This window comes from Pseudonaja textilis, chromosome 1 (assembly GCF_049901715.1).
Source record: "Pseudonaja textilis isolate UNSWEBS1 chromosome 1, rPseTex1.2, whole genome shotgun sequence".
NCBI lineage: Eukaryota > Metazoa > Chordata > Lepidosauria > Squamata > Elapidae > Pseudonaja > Pseudonaja textilis.
The window spans coordinates 52,078,319-52,100,299 of NC_141990.1; the positions used below are offsets into that span (position 1 = coordinate 52,078,319).

Here is a 21,981-nt window from a genome sequence, read left to right on the forward strand (position 1 = left end):
AAAGGAGGTCTGGAAGGAGGAACGAAAGGATCCTCGTCGAAAGGAGGGGGGGCTCTGGAGTCGGACCTCCGAAAAAGAGAGGGGAGGTATTTGCGCTTGTTGCAGCTCTCAACCAGTAAGGGATCAAGGACCGGACCGAATAATTTACCTCCCGAAATGGGAGCGGATGCCAATTTCACCTTGTTTTTAATGTCCGCTTGCCAGTGACGGAGCCAAAGCAAGCGGCAAGCTGTGACCTGAGAGGATATGGCTCTGGTGGAGAATTTCACAGCCTGATAAGTGGCGTCAGCCAAGAACTCGGCCACGGCCGTGAGCTTTGCGATGTCCTGATGCGCCCTGAGATTGGACGTGGGGACATGTTGCTTAAGCTGGCAGAGCCACCTGATTGCGGATCTGGTGAAGAAAGATGCGGCCGTGGCCGATCTAATGGCCCAGGCGTCGGATTGGTGGGCTCGGCGTAGGGCCAGCTCGGCTCGCTTGTCCTCTGGTTTCAGGGCCTCTAAGGCATCGCTAGGGGTTGAGGAAGAAGCCAAACCCACGATGGGTTCGTCAACAGAGGGGGGGTCTAGCAGGAGAGAGAAATCAGGGTCAAGGTTGAAGAAACGTTTGTCCTGACTGGAAGGGGCAGGAGGCGCTCCCGTAGAGGCCAGTTGTCTGGAAACCAGATCAGAAAAAATAGGTGGGACCGGAATGACTTCGGTCTCTACCACTGGCTGACTAAAGATGGAGTCGTGGGGTCCCCCCGAGGCTGCAGGCTCAGGGGAGGGTTGGGAGATCAGGCCTGAAATGTTTTTGGCCTTGAAAAGGATGGACCTAAACAGGTGTGGTTTAAACAACCCCACAAAGGTGGGCTGGTCCGGGGTGAGGCCTTCATCCTCTGACATCTCCCCCTCCATTGGGTCTGCCCCCGAGAGGGGTTCGCTATAGATCATGGACCCTAAATCAAGGTCCTCCTCTTCCCCGAAATGGGTCGGGTCCCCTTGATCGTGTTCCTGCTCCTCCTCCTCTACCCCATGAGAGAGAGGCAGTTCCCTCTGGGAGTGTACCTGACCATGTGAAGCATTCGACCTGGAAAGCGATCTGACGGATGGAGCCTGGGTTTCAGAGGCCGCAGGCCGAGGGGCCGGACCGGCCATCTGCTGGAGCCCTTGCGCGATTCCCTGGCGGATGGCAAACTCCATCCAGGATCTCATTTTCTCAGGGATTTCGGCCATGGAATCTTCCTCTGGTTCCTCCTGGCGCAAGCCAGCAGCAGTGGGGGTGAAAGTAGCTTCAGGAGCTTGTCTAGGCACTGAGGCCAAGGATTGAACAGGTGAGGAGAGAGGAGGGGGCTGGGAGGAGGTTGAGGGAGTGGCGGGAGGAAGGGCCAGAGGCACGGAGCTTGACTCTCTAGACCGCCTGTCTATTTCCCTCTCTAATGCCTTGTGGCGTCTGAGGGCATCCTTCTGTGAGGCTTTGGAGGTCTCCTGTGCCTGTTTGCGCAGGTAATGTGTTTTGGATTTGGCCTTCAGAGAAGGGCCACATGAAGAATTGTCATCTGCCATCTAGAAAGAAGCTGGAAAAAAAATTATTTAAGTTAGTATGAGACGGTTGGCTCGTCTGAATGCGACCTACACCAAGGCCAGGTATCACAACGGTTGTTTCACACATCCCTTTTAGTGAAAAAAAATTTATTTAATTTTTGTATTTTGTTGTGGTTTTTTTTTTTAAATATTCCATTGAATCCATCATTAATCATTAATGATTCTCCTTATTTCACTTTGAAAACGGACTGATTGGAATATATATAAAGAAGCTGGGCCTATTGCCCGTTCAGTTTCATTGCTGCTCTTATTAGAGCGGTTTAAATTGCTCCGAAGGGAGCGGCAGTTGTACGTGCTGATCCAATTAGCCGAAAGAACGCCAGGCCTGTGAAGAGTATGATGGCCTACAGCAGCTATCCCCCAGACGAAAACCGGGGGGGGGGGTGAGAAGTGGAGTGCTGCTACCTCGCCAGCTGAGAACGGCTGCGGTCACTCTCCCGGAGTTGAAGAGGCCTATGAGGGCCCAAAAACAGGAGGAACAGGGGGTAGATGTATCTCCCCTGGTTACGGGCGTTCAGTGGGGGGGAAACACCGAAAGAGGCAGGAACGAAAGCGGCGCTCAGCGGTAGAGCGAACGAAGTGGTAGGCGAGGGGTGGGGGGGCGCCAGCAACGCGAAGCGCTGGAAACTGCCCAAGGGGAAAGAATTAAAACTCCCCCCCTTCCCCAGGATGGGGGAAAACTCCCATAGGGAGCTATAGACCCCAGGGCAACTGCGCATAAATAATGAAATCAAAGGTCGAACCTGAGTAGAAGTCCTATGGAAAAACCTGAATCGGCCAAGAGCTGAGAGAAACACAGCCTGACTGTCACGAGGCTGAGCTAAAACTGGGGAACGCTACGAGGGACCACGTGATGGGGAGGAGCGTTCCTCAATTCAAGCTCAGCCTGTGAGAGCCAAGACTGGAGCACCTCCCATTCTGGATGCTCGTAGCAGCTCTATGGAGAAATTCCATTTTTTCTATGTCAACTGAAACTGTGTGAACTTCTATTCTTTGTGGGCTTTAGAAGTATTTTTTGTGGGTATTGGTATAGCCAAGAAAAGTTAAGAAATACCTAATATTTTATGTTATGAAAGTCAAATATTTATTTATTTTAAACATTTGTATAGCTGCTCATCTTAGAACCAAACTTTGGATGGCTTGCAATCAATAAAAACAATATATGCAATCATAAAAGCAAAGATAATAAAACCAAAAATAGAAAAAAATGGTGCCACAACCAAACTTCCCTAATGCAATCTGCAACGTTCTCATCCAAATTTGACTTTACTCTGTCCCAAAACAATCAGGTCTTAAGTGCTCTCTGGAAATATTAAAAGGGCGGGGGCTTGTCAGGCCTCAAGAGGCAGGGTAGGGCCCAGGCCCTAAAGGGTAGGGCCCTAAAGGGTAGGGCCCAGGCCCACTTCCAACAACCTGCAAGTGGCAATGTTTAAGGGAAGGGATCTGGAGCATGCCTACCCTCTCCACTCTGGCAGGATGGACAGATACCCTCAGATAGTCTGGTCTCATGCCATGAAGCACTTTTAAGGTAACAAACAGCACCTTGAATTGCACCTGGAAGAAACTTGGAGCAAGTGCACAACAGGGATATAATATGGGCAAACCAAAAGGCACCAACACTGCATGCATCACTGCATTCTGGACCAGTTGTAACTTTCAGGTGGTCTTCATGAGCAGCCCCATGTAGAGTACATTGCAGCAACAGTAACAGCAACATTTCCTCTAGGGCAGGGGTGTCAAACACGCAGTGTCACGTCAGCATATGACATATTGTAACTTCCCCCCCATTACTAAAATGGGGGTGGGCATGGCCAACACATAACATCTCCGGTCCGCAGGCCACGGGTTTGACATCCCTGCTCTAGTGGTATATTGTGCTAGATAAGCTGAAAGAAAATAATGGAAGAGTTATCATAATTAATCTGGAGGCCAATATGCTAAACAAAGAGAAACATTTAAGCTAAGTAGCAGATAGATCAACGTGAGAATATACAGTAAGAGCCCAGTCATCTAGATCAAGAGTCCCCAACCCCCAGTCCTTGGACTGGCGCTGGGCAACAGCATGCCAGAAACTGGACAATGCAAACAAGTGAAGCCCCATCTGCGGGATTCAGGCAGCACATGAAACCATGCCCCTTCTGGTCCATGGAAAAACCTCTTTCCACAGAACCAGTCCCTGGTGTCAAAAAGGTTGGGAGCCACTGATCTAGGTAAGAGAATAAAATGATACCAAGGAAGCAGAGGAATAGACATGAATGACAAATGGTAAAACAAAAGATAGATAAATAGGTCCGTTACTATGGATCCATTACTATAAAGCAGCCAAAGATCAATGATAGGTACCGTAGGTATATTAATGTATAATCCCGCAAGTCTATGGATATGACATTTTGCAAGAAGGAAAGAATATAGTTAATACTATCCTAAAATGAGAGGTAGGATGGTAATGGCAGGTTCATTACTATATTTTAAAATATTAGAAAAGAAGAAAAGAAGTCTGGTGTAACTTTGAACATGCCTTAGAAATGTCAGGGTGATTTGGGGTGGGGTTAGCCCAGAAATCAGCATGATAACTCTGCAAAATAAACAGCAGAAACCAACAGCCCACATTTTTTTAATTTGGAAAAAAAAATCCAGACTGTTCATAAGCTGATAATATGAGGGAATATCAAGTTCAGAAGCATCATCTGAAGCTTTAAGCTGTGGGCTACAACTCTTCTGTACTGGCGGAATAGATAATATATACATAACAATGACTAGAGACAATTCCTGGGCATGAGTACATATACTCTTTTTGATCAAGAGCCATCTAGTTTGAGCTATGCTCAGAACCAAAGTCAGATCTGAGGTGAAATGTGCAATGGGGGAAACTGGTATACCTGAGAAAACAGTGAGGAGAGGAGTCTCCCCAAATGGAACTCTCTTCCTTGTCCTATTGTACAGAGCTCAGAGCAATTAACTATTTGAAACCAGTATAGGCCTTCAGCCCCTTGTTTAGAGACCCTCTACAGCAGGGGTGTCAAACTCAATTTCACTGAGAGCTGCATCAGGGCTGTGGTTGACCTCGGTGGGCCGGGCGAGTGTGGCTTACTGGGTGGGTGTGGTCAACTGGGTGGGTGTGTCCAGTTTGACGCCATTCCCCAAACTGCTGTCATGTTTTCTCTTTGCACCGGGTAGATCGGGCCAAAGCTACCCTGGCCTGATTTTTCCTCGTCGCATTGGTAGACCAGGACAGCCAATTATTAATCTGACATAGCAAATATAATTATATAAACTATTATAATATTAATTTTCAGAGTCTCTGATTCCCCATGAAATAAACACAAAACTAAAATTGTACCACAGTAGCATTACAATTCTGGAAGCACATTCTGGAAGTACTTTCTTACCTATGGAGGCAGGAATATTTTCAGTAAGATCTACAATAATGAAATAATCCTGGGAGCATAAACAAATTATCAAAACTATTTTATTGAGACAATGCAAAGTCTCTAAACAAAACCATTTGATTTTTTTTTTAATCAAAAGGAATATACCTAAGTAGAAGATGGAGACCAAAAAATATCTTGGATAAATCAGTAGGTGAATACTGGTCACAACCTACAATATTCCTTATATTCTACTTTTCCAACACTCAGCCACTAACCATTACTTCAGTTAATCTTATCTGCTTTCAGAGAAAGACCAATATAACAAACTTTAATTAGTTTCATAGTTAATATTTAGAAAACCTTAATGTGTGTCTGAATAATACAGTAAATTTCCCTTTCATTAGTTTTATCCTTGCATTGGTTTTAATCAACTAAAAAGACAACATTTTTGTTTGTAAAAAAGATTATTAAATAACTCACCTGATGATCCTGAATCTTCCTGCCAACTACTCTGAATGTATTGTTGCCTGTATGATGATATATATGAACTCTGCTAAATCCAGTAGAGCCACCAGCTGGTACCCATTTCTTATTGGCATCATCATAGACCATTACAGCAGCTCGTGCTTGGCAGATGCTTTGCTCACTATTAAGGCAAAGAAAAACAAATGGGTAGAAAAGAGTATAAACACAATTCTGAAATGTTTCTCATGAAAATAGCATCATATGACAAAGACTTTATTGTACATTCAGTTCAGTTCAGCTCATCAAACTCAATTCTATAATTTATTTTTTATTGAAAAGAACTTATATCATACTTGATTAAATTTTGGGTCAAATGATATTAATAAATCATTCTTTTTTGATACTTATATTTTTCTTAGAGAAGAAACTTTTAAATAAACTCTTTGTTCCCGAATATCTATTCTTCATGTTAATCCTATTTGACCATTACCTAGCCCACATAGGAATAACTAATAATAAGGTTCACAGCATTATAGAAAATAATTATAAAGGCCATAAAAATTACTGGCCTTTAAAAAAGTATAGCTTTAATCATAAAAAAGACTGGTAAGAAAACAAACCAGAGACTAAAAGTTAGCTACTGTGGTGGTTTCTTTACTCAAATTCTTATTTTTTTCTTTTCCACTGCCTTAGTTGATATTTATTTCTCTTCATTTTTCAGCAAATGTTGGGGACAAAGGAATATGTTCTATTTCCCTCTTTTCTTCTATATTTATACGAACATATCACATCTGCTACAACTTTGGCCACTAACTTCTTTGGTCCAAAATGTGTGTCATATTTAGCAACTGAAGATAATAGGTAAGGCTGAATATGGTACAAACAGTACACATGCTTGCTTAATCAATTCAATAAATTTCCATACATGCCAATAAGGGACAAATGAAGTCACAACTTTGAAACACTATAGTGGACAACTATAGTGGATTAGTGGACAACCCTATTTAATAGTTAAACCTATTAAATGCTTAAGCAGACAAGCCAAGAAGATGTCATTTAATCAAAATAAGAAATTCAAATAGATGTATCAAGGCTTCATCTAAAATCAAAGACTGCAATTATATTTTTTCAGGAACTATCCCTAAAATCTATATAAAGTCATTTTTTCTGAACATCATACTCAAACTTTTTCTCTAGTCAGATATTTTATTTCAAGAAATCTGCCATTTGATAAAGCGCTAGGATACGTTTACGTTATATTAAAAAATCCATGACCCTCAAGTCATCATTTTAGAGATATTTTCTTACTTAACACCTGCGGACTCCCACACACACCCTATCCCTTGGTGCCTTTTGCATGCCTCCGCACATCCTACCCAATGCAGAAACTGCATTGGGATCCACTGCAGGTTGGAAAGAGTACACAGATGTGCATGAGGATCTGCAGGGGAGGACATGCAGGGGTGTAGTGCAGGCTAAGAAAGTGCACAGGGACAGCAAGAGGTGCTACGTGGGTCAAGAAAATGCAATGGGGGTGGCGACACAGATCAGGAAGAGTTGCATGGCGGTGTATGAGTGGCCAATGCATGGGAGCACAGAAGGGCTAAGAAGGTTGTGAGGGTTGGGGAAACTTATCCAAGCAACTTGTAACCTTTCCTGCTGCTTCTCCATTGTTGACACTTCCAAAAATCAAACACTTTGTTTGTGGGAGGTACCTTGGTTCAAAAATTCTTGCCCTACGATACACCATTTAGTTTACAATTAAAGGTTACAAAACAGACACAAGAGTTTTAGTAGTATATAGGTCAATTTTTATTTATTTAACTTAAATATAACTCCAGAAACAGATTTTCATGAATTTAAGATAGGGTAAGCAAAATGTTGGCTCAAATCTAGAAAATTAATAACACTGTACTAAGCCAAGAAACTATATCACATCCATCTGTATTTTTAATATAAAGCACCCATTCAAGTTCTATCCTACAAGGAAAGCTTACTACTATGACTTTGAAACATAATAAATTATGAACCAAAAACATTAGAAACAATGTCTACTTATTTCAGCCTCAAAGAAACTTCAAGGACATCTGTTGTGAGTGAGACAAACTAGCTTATGGTATTTGACACATTGTTTCCCACCTGTTCTTTGCTTAGCTTTTTTTTGGCTCTAACAGTTCCAGATCAATAAAAATGTCCAATGTAGAAAGCCTTTTAAAAAACCTTCCTATAGAAAGGCTCATATATTTTGTGGTCTTTAAAAGTCCATATTCCCATCCCCATACATTTCTGTGATCAGGCTGCTAAACTCATTTCTTTAAATAATTTTAATTGTTTAAATTAAAACAAATTAACTATAAGCCATCAGTTCAATGACAGCACCATTTCGGCAATATGATTTTACCTGCCCTCAAATGCCTTTTAGAGTTTTCCGAAAATAAAAAAAGCCTAGTTTGAGCATCCAGAGTAAGCTATGCCATATAAAGGAGACATTGCTGAGAAGGTTCTAGCCCAGAGTCATTTAAGATAGCATTTCTTTACTGGTAGAATCCTCAACAAAATCTCTCACCCAGATCTTACTGGAAGGACAAACTCAACTATGCGAAGGCACTTAAATGATTTCTGTACTTGATTAACAAAGTTGAATCGACCCATCCATGATAAGCAGTATCTTAATTGTACTTGGAAACTAGCTGGCACCAGTGGACCTTCGGTAGTAGTGATATTACAAGAGGAAACAGACTGCTGCATATTGCACTCACTTAAGTTTTCAGACTATTTCAAGGGCAGCACCCTTAACAAGGGAATGGGTGACAACAATTAAAGCCACCCAATACAGGAAAGGCTGAAGCTAGTATAGATGTGATTATGCTAAAGTTTTCACTGCAATAGAAGGCAATGTCTATCAACCTGTATTTCTACAAATTCCTAACCTTTCCAATCCAGGGTCTGCTCTCACCAAAGTCAAATAAGGGGATATTTCTGCAGAAGTAGTATTCTGGATGGAATGATAGTCTAATATCACTACGTATTATGTTTCATGATATCAACATCAGCCCATCCACACTGCTCAGAATCTTGCTGGATTAGAGTGGAATAAAAACTCCAGTAAAAACTTTTATCCAATTCACCCCAACTTTTCCAGTCCAATTAGCTCACCACCTCTAATTAGCTCACCACCTTCAATTCTGTATTCTTTCTTTCCAACGAACAAATCTATTTCCTCAGGCAGATACCACTGTACTCTAATGCCCCTTCTAATTCACTGCTCAGTTCTTGCCTCAATTCTGGGAAACAGGGACCCTCCACTTAATTCCCCCATTAACACTTTGCTGGGTGTGTTTTCTGAAGGAGCCAAGCAGCTGCTTGTTGACAGTCACACATGCCAGATTCTATGGTCTCCTAACAAATGTTTTTGAATAACTTCAGTATTTAACAGCTGCTGTATAAATTGCCAGCAGAGTCTGAAGTTGAACTTCCTCTTCACTAATGTCAACTTTTATTTTTTCCTAACACCATCCCGTCATTGCTCTGCACAGGCAGTGATGCACTGATTTCTACATATTTCTTTAGCCCACTCATCCCATTTATGCTTTCTCACTGTTTACTTTCTATATCAATCTCATATAAAAAATGTCCATTCTTTTGTCTGTAACTTGAGAGATGAGAATCTCACATCTCACAATTTCTCTGCTGCATGCCAGAGGTCTACTTTTCTTTCTTCTGTTTCAATTTCCCTTCCCCATTCTTTCTTCTTTTCCATTTCCACAGTTTTCTTTCCACATTCCACTATTTTCTGCACATATTCTTGTGCTTCACTATCTTTTTCTTTTCCATATTTAGAACTGTCCATTTAATTCCTTCAAAAGATTCCTGACCTCCAGCTCAATTCAAATCTTCCTCAGTGTACTTGAATTCTACATTCTCTATCCAAGATCATAGAAAATTGTTTGCAAAATTGTTACATACACAGAGAGATTCATTCTATCATTTCCATTCATTAAAAACAATGAATGAAATAATTTTGATTTTTTTCAATATTTCATAGGTAAAGTTAAGAAACAATGGCAAGGCAATACCGCAATAATATAATAAAAATAATGAACTGAATAAAGAAAGAGGAAAAGAGAAAGACCCATATAACAAGTCCTAGCTAAAAATATTAATTCAGTTCAATTTGGACACTCACACCCCCTAACTCAAACTGACTCTGGGCATCTCACAATAATATATATTATATAAATTACTACTAGCAATGTTGGCAATTTATTATACGGCAGCTGCTCAATATATAGCAAGCTCAGCTCTTTTAACACATTACTAAATGTAGACCACAGACAAACAAAATGCTATTTAAGAACATTTCAAAGATAGAGAATAAATGTCTGGAATTCACTAAACATCTTAACATCTAAAGACTTAATTTATTTCTTCCTTCAAGCTCAACAGAGCCAAAGTTCTTTACAAAACTTTCAAAAAATGGTCCACCCTAGCCCAAGGCCTGAGAGCCAGATTTTAAAGACTTGTTTAAATAGGGTCCAACTAAGAGCCGCATAAAACTGGGAAAATATTATTCCAGAGGGCTTATACAGCAACAGAGGCCCATTTATGGGGTCCCATCAACTTATATCATTTAATTGAGGAAGATTTAGGTCAGGGGTGTCAAACTCACGTTGTCGGGGTAGCATCACGTGACATATTGGAACTTTCCCCCCCTTCATTAAACCAGGCATGGACATGACCAATGCATGACGCATCTGGCCCACAAGCTGGGAGTTTGACAGCCCTGATTTAAATGGTACAGACACATTGTACACGGTGAAGAAGAATTGGTGGCAAGGACCAATGCATCTGGATCATGATGGCCAGCAACCACATGGCCGATCCAAGAAAAGATGGATGGCTAGCATCAAAGAGGACATGAAACATAAAGGCGTTGCCCCTGAAGATGCCCTGGATCAATCCAAATTGAGACAGTTTTGCCAACAAATGGACCCTGTCATAGTGCAGGAATAACGCTAGGAAGAAGGAAACTACACAATATTACTTATTTTATCTGCATTTCAGAAATTCTGCTGTACCCAATTTCAAATAAACAAGTTTTCAAATTTATTTATCTTCTTGTCACAACTGTACAACACATGAATTGTTTTCGCTTATAACCACCATATATTCATTCTCACTCTCACTCTCATTCATCCTTCTTCCCTCCCTCCCTCTCTCTTGTGTCCTCCAAATGTTCTGGATAATTGTTTTAATTTCTTACCAATAGTCACAATAATAAGATTTATGGGAATTGCACTCAAAACATCTGGAGGACAATAACTTGCCCACCCTTGACTTAAAAGAGATTTAAGGGAAAAAGAGTAGTTCTGTGAAGCCATCTCTTTTCTTTAAGCTTTAAAGTATAGCCTTTTCTATATTAACTGGCACTTCAAGATCCAAGGCATATTTCAGAATGAAATACAAAATAATTATGTGGTAGCAAAAAGTTATAAATTCTGTAATATTGTAATGTTTATATTTTGTATTATTGAAATTTTATTTTAAACCGTTTCAGAATATGCAAAATTACTTTAAAAAAACTAAAACTTTTTAAGCTAATTTCATTATTTCTTAAAACTACTATAGTCAAAACTTTTTCTCAGATTTTTTTCTGAATATTTTACATTTTCTTTCCAGTCTGTGATAAGAAAAAAATAGTAGCATACACGAAGAACATGTTTTAAATCAATTCTTGAAATGTCATATCCGAAAATGGCACCGTCTGCTTCTTTTCTATTGTACAATTTTATTTAGCTCCTCAGGCACATATTATCTTTATATTGAAACTAATGCAGTACACTAGCAATATCTTTATACCCAAAATAAAGGTAACCAAATTTTTAAAACAACACCAGCCAAGCCTATTATTTTGTAACAATGCCTGAACGCTGATGTCACTGCCAAACTACAATCTAGCTATCAAAAATGTGTTCTCAATATTTTTAGCCTGCACCCTAAACCATAACCAAAACCTCATTTCAATAGTAATTTCTAATTATATTTAGCAGTGAAGAAACGGTTAATACTACACATTAAATTTGGATTTAGCAACAAAAGACAGATACTGCATTTAAACACTATGCATTTTACAAATGAACTGAATTAAAATTCAAACACTGTCATGCTGATCTGAAGAGTAATAATTTCATTATTTTAGAAGTTGTTATCTGTGCTGTTAAGCAGATCTTGCTCATGTAACTAAGATATCTGAGAGGTGATTAGAGATGATTAAATTCAACCCCTCTGGAAAACTTCACACTGGGGAAGATTCCTGGAAAGAACTTCAGAATTTATTAGGTAATCAAAATACTGAACTATAATGGCAAGCAATTTTTTTCTGAAACAAGGTTAGCAATTACTTCTTAATGTCTTCTACTAAATATGCTTACAAGCCACACATAAATCAAAATTAGGTACTGTTTGTTTTTAAATATTTTTAAATTTCTGTTTTACGGAATGACAGTCAAAATCTGTATTAAAGCCAAATAACCTGACACTACAGAAATTCCGGAATTTCACCAGTTCTATCTTCATGTCCAATAATTGTAGATTCAAGAAACAACGAAATCTTGATCTGGTAAGTTCTGCAGCTGTGCTCAGGGCATAGTAATGAGGATCATTGGTTGATCTATGTTAACTGTACCAGTAATAAAACTACATATCTACAATTATACTTATAAAGGTTTATGAATCCATTTGAATTTTCAATATTTCTGCATAAATATGACCTCAAACATAAACTGCTTCCCCTCTCCCAGTCCAAAATTAGATAATCCAATTATACAAATGAGTCAAAAACATTTGGGCTCAAGATTGATTCAGCCTTCCATCCTTCTAAGGTCAGTTAGATGAGGATCCAGACTGTTGGGGGCAATATGTGACAATGTAAACTGGCCAGAGAGTGCCGTGAACCACTATGGGGTGTTTTATAAGTCTAAGTGCTGTTGCTAATATACTTATTTATTTATTTATTGATGAAATGATACAAAGTTACATATCAGTTTGTGGCAAAAGTATGTGAAATTTTTCCTTTCCTAATGTGACCTTGGGGCAGCAATAACTGCAAATAAACATTTCCAAATCTGTTAGTAAGTTCTGCACTACAGAGGAATATGTTAATTCATACATCAAAAGCAAATGGTCTGCTCTATGGACTATGGAATACAAAATGGCGAATGCCAGTCATCTGAGTCAGTTTCAACTTATTTCATGGCAAACTGAGATTCTTTAGAGAAAAAATGGAGTACCAATAAATTTGGCTACACCTGAGTTCTCAGCTAGAATTTTTTTTTATAAAAAGTTTATTTTTATAACAACAAAAACAAACAAATAAAATCTTCTTTCTGTTCAATAGCGTGTCAGTTGGGTACATATTTCTTTGTGCACATAATAACATTATCATACATATTTTACTTAGATATATTTATAATTGTTCTAATATTTTACATCACATGTATCACTTATTATATTATCCTTAACATTGTAATTATTGACTTTCAATGATATATTTCACATTCATTTTCTTACTCTAACTCATTCGTTTATCAGTAATTATATATTATATTGTGCTTACGTATTTCAATTTCTTACTCTTCTATCCAGCCATTCATAAAATAAATTCCAAATTTTATAATAAACTTTTTCTTCTTGTTCTCTAATTGCCATTGTCAATCTACTCATTTCTACACATTCCATTATTTTCTTAATTATTTCCTCATCAGAATTTTCTTTTTTTTCCAATTTTGTGCAAATACAATCCTAGCTGCTGTTAATACATTGATAATCAAATACATTAACTCTTTGTTGTAACCCTCAGGCAAAATTCCCAATAAAAATGTCTCTGGTTTTAAGTCTATAGGCTGCTTTATCGTTTTCTTCAGCCACATGTGTATTCTAGTCCAATACTTTTTGGCTTCTGTGCATGTCCACCACATATGATAGTAAGATCCTGGTGACTTCTGACATTTCCAGCACTTCACTGACTTATCTTTAAACATCTTGGCAATTCTCGTTGGGGGTAGATGCCACCTGTAAAACCTCTTACACAAATTCTCTTTATAGGCCGTTGACATAATTTATAGTTTCTAGACCATAATATCTGCCATTTATCCAAGTCTATTCCATTTCCAAAGTTTTTTGCCCACGCAATCATTGATTCTTTTACTTGTTCTTCCTCTAATTTCACTCCTAATAAATAACCATATAATTTTTTGATCAATTTCTCTTCAGTGCCTGTTAGGATTTTACCCAATTCAGTCAATTCCTTATAAAACCCAGCCATCTTAATGTCTTTTTCATACCTTGTATGAATTTGCAAATACGAATACCAATTTATATTTACCCTTGTAACTCTAATTCTTGCTTTGAGTTCACCCTTTTCATTTAAAATTTCTTCATATCTAATAATGTGTTCCTTTTTAAAAAGCTGTGGATATGTAAAAGCTCCTAACGTTGATAACCAGACTTGTATTTTCATATAATGATAGTCTCTTATTTTTCCCCATACTGTTAATAAAGCATCCCTAATGTAGTGACCTAAAATATCCATGTACCTTACTTTCTTTATACCATAAAAATGCATGCCATCCCAATTGTAAATCATGCCCTTCTAGTGTTAATAATCTGGCATTTTTCAATACAATGTACTCCTTCATCCACATCAATATTGTTGCCTGATAATATAGTTCCCAATTGGGTAATCCAAAAACCCCTTTCACCCTTGCGTCCTGCAGTAGTTTTATCTTAATTCTTGTCTTTTTCCCCCTGCCAGATAAATTTCAGCATCATTTTATTTAAATCTTCAAAGTATTCTTTTTCAATCTTATTGGAATTATCTGGAATAAATATAATATTTTTGGCAATATGTTCATTTTAATTGTCGCTATTCTACTTATTAAAGATAGTTGTAAGTTTTTTCCATTTTTCCAAGTCTGTCGCAATCTGTTGTAGTAATCTCTCCTAATTATCTTCTTTAAATGTTTCACATCTGTCATTTGTATCCCTAAATATTTTACTTTTTTTGTAATTTGAATATTTAATTTGTCCATTAATCCTTTCTTTTGTTTTTCTGTCATATTTTTCGCCAAGATTTTTGTTTTTTCTTTGTTTATTTTCAATCCTGCTACTTCGCCAAACTCCTCTATTTCTCTAATCAACTCAGGGCCTGTTTCCAATGGTTCTTCCAATATAAAGACCAAATCATCTGCAAAAGCTTATAATTTATACTCTTCCTTTTTTATTTTCATTCCCTTTATTTCTTCATTTTTCCTAATATTCCTATTCAAAACTTCCAAAGTCAGTACAAACAATAATGGGGATAGCGGACAGCCTTGTCTGGTTCCTTTTTGAATGTTAAAGTTTTCTGTCAGTTCTCCATTTATCATTACTCTTGCTGCTTGCTTGTTATATATCTGCTTTACTGAACCTGCCTCCAAAACCCATCACCACCAGTTGCATCAAGATAAACTGCCAATTCACATTATCGAATGCTTTCTGTGCATCTAAAAACACTAATGCCATTTGTTTCTCTGAGTGGTTTTCATAGTATTCCAGAGTATTCAATATTATACTCATATTATTTTTTATTTGTCTCTTCGGCAGAAATCCATTTTGATGTTGAGTGTATAAAATAGTTTAAATATCTTTTTAGTCTTTTTGCCATTATTGAAGCAAATATTTTATAATCAGCATTTAGCAGAGATATTGGTCTATAATTTTTTATTTGTTGTGGGTCAGTATCTTCTTTGAGTACAAGTGTAACATATGCCACTGTCCATGAGTCAGGTACTTTATTTTTTGTCAAAACCTCATTCAATACTTCCAACATTGTAGAAGAGATTACTTCCTGTATTGTCTTATAAAATTCAGCTGGTAGCCTATCCGGGCCGGGGGCTTTTCCAATATTTTGTCTATTGCTTCTGTCAGTTCCATCATTGTTATTTTCTCATCTAACTAGGGATTGGATCCGACTGGTATAACTACCAGTTCTGTCTATTAGCGTCATGTGCACATGCATGAGTCATGCGAGTGCAATTTACAACCTGCTGAGCTGCCCGGAGAGCTGAGCAGCGCTGCGTGCAAGTGCGCAGCAGTTGGAAAAGCCCTTTTTTCCTGCTTTTTCAACTGCAGCTGTGTCGCACAAAGCAGCTGCAGTTGAAAAAGCAGGAAATAAAGGTCAGGTAACAGCCCGGGCAGCCAGGTGGGCCACAATACCAGCATAGAACCGGTTCTATGTCTGTTGCTCTTCGGAGCAACTGGTTCTACAGAGGTGGACAGAACTGTTAGAATCTCACCCCTGCATCTAACATGGTCTTTACTTCATCAGGTATTCTCGGTAATTCTGCCCCTTGTAAATATTGCTGTACTTTGTTTTCTAGTATTGCTTCTTCTCTTCATATTCATAACATAGTGTGCCATTTTCATCTATTAATTATGGTATTCTTTTTTATTCTTTTTCTTTCTTCAGTTTATATGTTAGCCATCTACCTGGTTTACTTGCATTTTCAAAATAGTTCTGTTTAACCCCTCTAATCTTTTGTGCCAGTTCTTCTTTTTCCATTAGTCCAATTTTGTGTTTAATTATATCTATTTGATTTTTGATATTTTTGTGCTGTGGATATCTTTGTAAATCCTTCTCTAGTTTCTTATGTTCTTGTTCTAAAGTTTGTTGTGTTGGTCTCTTTTTAATGTTCCTTCTTCTTGTATAAGTTATAATCACACCTCTGGTATATGCTTTCATGGTGCCCCATACATTTTGTAATGAGGTTTCTCCTGATTTATTTTCTTTAAAGAAGAAAACCCAATACTTTTTCCAGGTTATTAATAAATTCTTTTTCTTTCAAGACTGAATTATTCAAAGTCCATCTTAATCTTTTCTTCTATCCCTTCCATTTAATCCTTATTGGGTTGTGATCAGCCCAAATGTTTGTGTCAATATTTGCTTCCTGAATATTAGGTATTAAATCTGTTGACATCCAAATCATATCTATTCTTGACCATGATAGATGTCTATTCAGGAAAAAGGAAATTGTCTATTTTTGCTATTCAATTCTCTCCAGATACCTTTAATACTCAGCTCCTTCATCATCTTAAAAAAAGATTTGGGTAGTATTTTTCTATTTTTCTTGTTTGTTTTCTGTGTTTTATAGTCCAGTTCTGTATTTATAATTGCGTTAAAGTCTCCAAAGATGCAAATCTTATCAAATTCCAGTTCAATTATTTTATTGTGTAGCTTCTTATAAAATTGGTCTTGCTGATTATTGGGAGCATAGATTGCAATTAAAAGTACTTTTGAGTTATTATTATTTCAACCATCAATATTCTTCCTTCTTCATCTGTATAAATTTGCTTGGCTTTAATTGTATTCCAAATATATAAAACAACTGCTCTTTTATTTTGATGTACCAATGATGTAAATATATTTCCCAATTCTAGGACAATTCAACAAATGTACATGTTGTCTTTTCTCAGCTAGAGTTTCTGTAGTTCTGGTGGTATATATATTATGCCATCAAGGGAAGCTTTCACTATTGCTTTATATTACCTTTCAAGACTTGTTATGTTGATATATTAAAGACATACATAATCTTAAGCACAAAGGTGCTTTTCAAAAGGCAACTGGACTTTCTTGTTTGTTTGTTTTTCGTTTCTCATCCAAAAGCTTCTTCAATTCAATTCCCAGAACTGAAGATGCTTCTTGGATGAGAAGCGAACATCTTCAAAGAAAAAACCAAGTCCAATAGCCTTTTGAAAAGCATGTTTGGGACAACCATGATCTGGATGATTGAGAATCTTTATAGATGTGTTAAGCACATAAGTGTGTTCTAAAAGCTATAGGACAATGTTGATTGGTTGTTCAGGGATTTGCATTTTATATGATGAAAAAAAATGTCTGGTATTGGTAGGATAAGTTATATATTCTGATAATGGTCCTTATCATGATAATGGTGGTTTGGGTTTAGATTTTTTTTAATCAATCCATAAACAATTATGGTTCAAGAACATTTAGATGACATAATTGAATCTACTGATGATCTTGTGGAACACCAGTAAAAGATGCTGCTGAGGAAACAATCAGAAAGAGTGGCTTAACAGTTTGAGAAAAAAAAAAAAAAAGGCTGGACCACCCGAATTATCAGATGGTTAAAAGGATGGAATGACTTGCATTATTCTGTTAATATAACTTTAGAATAAAGAAGAATTAGTCCTAGTTTACTAGAGTGAGCAGACAGATAATGAAGTTCTCTTGTTGTTTGTTCAAAAATATATTTTTTCATATTGTTATAAGTAGACCTATATGTCCTAGACCTAGAAAAATAGGAGGCTTGTAGGGCATATAAGCATCAAAGCATTTCATAAATGTGTTTCAACATTGCTTACTATTAATTTCACCATTTCATCATTTTTGGAAATGTTAATCTTGTGATTTTTTAAAATAGGTAATAATATTTTTGCTAAAAGTGCATTTAAAATCAAAATTGAAAAGAGATGCAAGCTTATATACAAGAATTTGATTTGAAGTCTGTTTGACAGTTGCTGTACGAGAATATTGAGGTGAGTCTTGAAAAAACATACAGACTAGCCATTACAAAAAGGTAAGTTTACCCCTGAAAGAATAGAATAGAATAGAATAGAATAGAATAGAATAGAATAGAATAGAATAGAATAGAATAGAATAGAATAGAACAGAACAGAACAGAATTGAATTCTTTATTGGCCAAGTGTGGTTGGACACACAAGGGATTTGTCTTGGTGCAAATACTCTCAGTATATAAAAGAAAAGATACATTCGTCAAGAATCATAAGGTACAACACTTAATGATAGTCATAGGGTACAATAAGCAATCAAATCATATTAGGAAACAATCAATATAAATCATAAGGATACAAGCGACAAAGTTACAGTCATACAGTCACAAGTGGGAGGGGATGGGTGATAAGAAGATTAACAGTAATAGTAGTGCAGACTTTGTAATAGTTGAACAGTGTTGAGGGAATTATTTGTTTAGCAGAGTGATGGCTTTTGGGAAAAAAACTGTTCTTGTCTACAGTGTCGTTTTGAGGGAAGGAGTTGAAACAGTTTATGTCTGGGATGTGAGGAGTCTGTAAATATTTTCACAGCCCTCTTTTTGACTCGTGCAGTATACAGGTCCTCGATTGAAGGCAGGTTGGTAGTAATTATTTTTTCTGCAGTCCCAATTACTCTCTGGAGTCTGTGTCTGTCCTGTTGCGTTGCAGAACCAACCAGACAGTTATAAAAAGAGGGAGTGAAGAAGAAATTCAAGGTTGGCCTTGATTCCCTTCGGTATAAGAAGGAGAGAAAGGGAAATGGTCAAGCTTTCAATGTTCTATAGTAATATCATGCATAGTTCCTGTGGTGTGTTTCCTTACCTATTTTAAATTACTTTCTGATTTCTTCCTTACTTGATGTTTTAGATTCAAGAATTATTCCTATTGAGATGTCATTACATTTAAGCATTTATCAAATTTTGTGAGGCTGACAAAATTAGAATATAAAAACCATTTGGATCTTTAAAATGGTATTTATGAATATTTAACAGAATCTTAAATAAAGTAACTCTCCTATTTAATTTGAATCTTCTAGAACAGTGGTTCCCAAAGTGGGGGGTACCACCCCCTGGGGGGTGGGGGGATGCCTTAGGGAGTGCTAAGAGTCAAGGGGGCTGGCAGGGGGAGCCAAGAGGCAGGGGGAGCATTTGAGGCACCAGCCCTGCAGGCTCACCCCATTGACTGCTGCACCGGAGCGGTGCAGGGGGCTCAATGGGATAAGCCTGTGGAGCCAGCACGTTGAATGCGGCCACAACAGCACATTGGGAAAGTAGCTCTACTTTCCCAAAGTGCTGCCGCTGTCGCATTGTCTGTCTGTCTGTCTATCCATCTATCCATCCAAAAGGTCTGTCTGTCTGCCTGCCTTCCTGCCTACCTACCTACCTGCCTGCCTTTCTGTCTACCTACCTACCTACCTATCTGCCAACATAGATCTATCTAACTACCTACCTATCCATACATCCAGCCCAAAGGTCTGTCTTCCTGCCTGCCTACCTACCTACCTACCTGTCTCTCTCTATCCATCCATCCATCCATCCATTTTTGAAGTGCCTGGAAGGGAGTGAGAGAGAGAGAGAGAAAGGGGGGGGGAGGGAGAGACCTGATGCATCAAATTGAAATGAGGCCTAGTTTAGACTGAGGCACTTTTCCACATTGAAACATCTTTGCCAGCACATTGAAGCATCTTTGGTTTCTATTAAAGGTTTTGCGGATGAAACATGGTCAAGACTATCAGAAAGCTCTCACATTTTGTTGAGGCTTTAAACAGGATCCATTGGACCAGATCTCCACCCTAAAAAATTACTTTTCCCCTTTCGTTAAAGATCAATAATAATCTCTGCTTAAACTACACAAAAACCTGGATAGATTTGCAAATAAGTCACAAATGAACTGCAAAAAAGTTTAGTTGACAATGGACTACTTGTGGGCTTTCTGGAAAAACACGATGAACTGACTGTATGCCTCCAAAAGCAGATTGAGGTGGAGAACAGTGATCAGGCAGCTAGCCCAGTTCATCCGAGCTTTTCCAGATAAGAAGCCAAAAAATTGTCTACATCTCTTTTGGAAGGCAACTCCTTGCAATGACACCCACAGGACCTGGAGGGAACTTGCAGGTAACCCATGGAAAAAAAATACTGGGAGCTACAGAAGAAACATCAGGATCATGACCTCAAGTAGCATTTTGCCCAAACTCCACTTTTTAAAGCACATTTGCTTTACAAATAATTCAAAGCTGTAGAGAAGCCAGCAGTGTCCAAACTTTCTGGAAAGGTGGAGGCAGCAGCAGGGATGGTTTTGCGCATGTGCGACTTTCATAAATGTAGCACTGCGCACACACCACACACTCACCCAGCACTTCTGTGGCCCAGTTTCGAATGGACTGCCCTATTAGGAACATGAGTCATGACCCTGCCTATCCTATCATAGAAAAATAGACCTAATTATATTATAAAGCTACACTTGCTAACAAAACACAATAGTTTACCATTTAGTTCATATATTTAACCAAATTATTTGACTAGGCAACATATAATATTGAAAATAATGCATAAAATCTTCAAATTATGAGTTATTCATTTTCTGATGATCAATTGTACATTATAGTCTATCAAATTAGGCATCACATAAAGAATTTAAAATTCCCTATTTGCAGTTAGGTTTAGTTTCAGGTCTACAACTTCTGTGCCGTACTGGGAGTCCAACCAAAATTGAGACTGCTATTTTATTTTGCTTATTCCTTTGACAAGATCAGTTAAGAAAATCTATTGACTCCCCATGAAAAGGTAGAACAAAGCAAGCCAAATTTAGCAACTCTTGCATAGAAATATCTAGTGCAAGAGTCCAAAAATTGTCTTATTGTCTTCCTTTCCTGCACCAAAGCATAAAAATATAGAATTTAACAATTTGTTCCCAACTGATATAAACACCCTAAATATCTGTCTATTCTTCGTCCAAACTTGAAAAGTTTATTAGATAATCTAAATATTATCACTCTATAGTTTCAACACTGAAATAAAGTTTTCTTATATCAAATTCATCATAGTAGTATACTTACCATAATTAATTTGTCAGAACTTGCTTGGTTCAGATATTACCACATCTGAACAAAAAAATTATGCTTTAGCATAAAACTTAGCAACAAGGTCTGCATACTAATCCTATGCATTGGTTTTACGGGTGAGTAAAGCCAATTTCAATTTGATAAAGAATAGTTGCTTGATAGTATAGATTTATAGCTAGACAGCCAGTTAATGATTATTTCTAGAGAACATATGTCTATCCGTAATAATGCACAATTCCATATGCAACCTCATGACCTCTGTATCTAAAAGTGAGATAACTGATGTTTTTTTAAAAAAATATGTATGCTCAAAAAATAAAGGGAACACAAAAATAAGACATCCTAGATCTAAATGAATAAAATATTCTTTTTAAATACTTTGTTCATTACTTAGTTGAATGTGCTGACAACAAAATCACACACAAATTATCAATGGAAATCAAATTTAGCAACCCATGGAGGTCTGGATTTGGAGTTACACTCAAAATTAAAGTGGGAAAAAAACACTACAGGCTGATCCAACTTTGATGTAATGTCCTTAGAACAAGTCAAAATGAGGCTCAGTAGTGTGTGTGGCCTCCACGTGCCTGTATTACCTCCCTACAATGCCTGGGCATGCTCCTGATGAGGAGGCAGATGGTCTCCTGAGGGATCTCCTCCCACACCTAGACTAAAGCATCCCCCAACTCCTGGACAGGAGTGCAACGTGGCGTTGGTGGATGGAGCGAGACATGATGTCCCAGATGTGCTCAATTGGATAAAGGTCTGGGGAATGGGCGGGCCAGTCCATAGCATCAATGCCTTCATCTTGCAGGAACTGCTGACACACTCCAGCCACATGAGGTCTAGCATTGTCTTGCATTAGGAGGAACCCAGGGCCAACCACACCAGC

General features: G+C 37.9%; 1 protein-coding gene across 1 annotated transcript in view; it reads right to left on the reverse strand.

Moving 5' to 3' along the window:
- The window catches only part of ENAH (ENAH actin regulator), a 73,608-nt gene that overhangs the window by 43,618 nt on the left and 8,009 nt on the right, over positions 1–21,981 (reverse strand). The window contains exon 2 of the mRNA XM_026695679.2: positions 5,435–5,600. Coding sequence (XP_026551464.1) covers positions 5,435–5,600 — 166 coding nt within the window. The remainder of the gene's footprint in view (positions 1–5,434; positions 5,601–21,981) is intronic.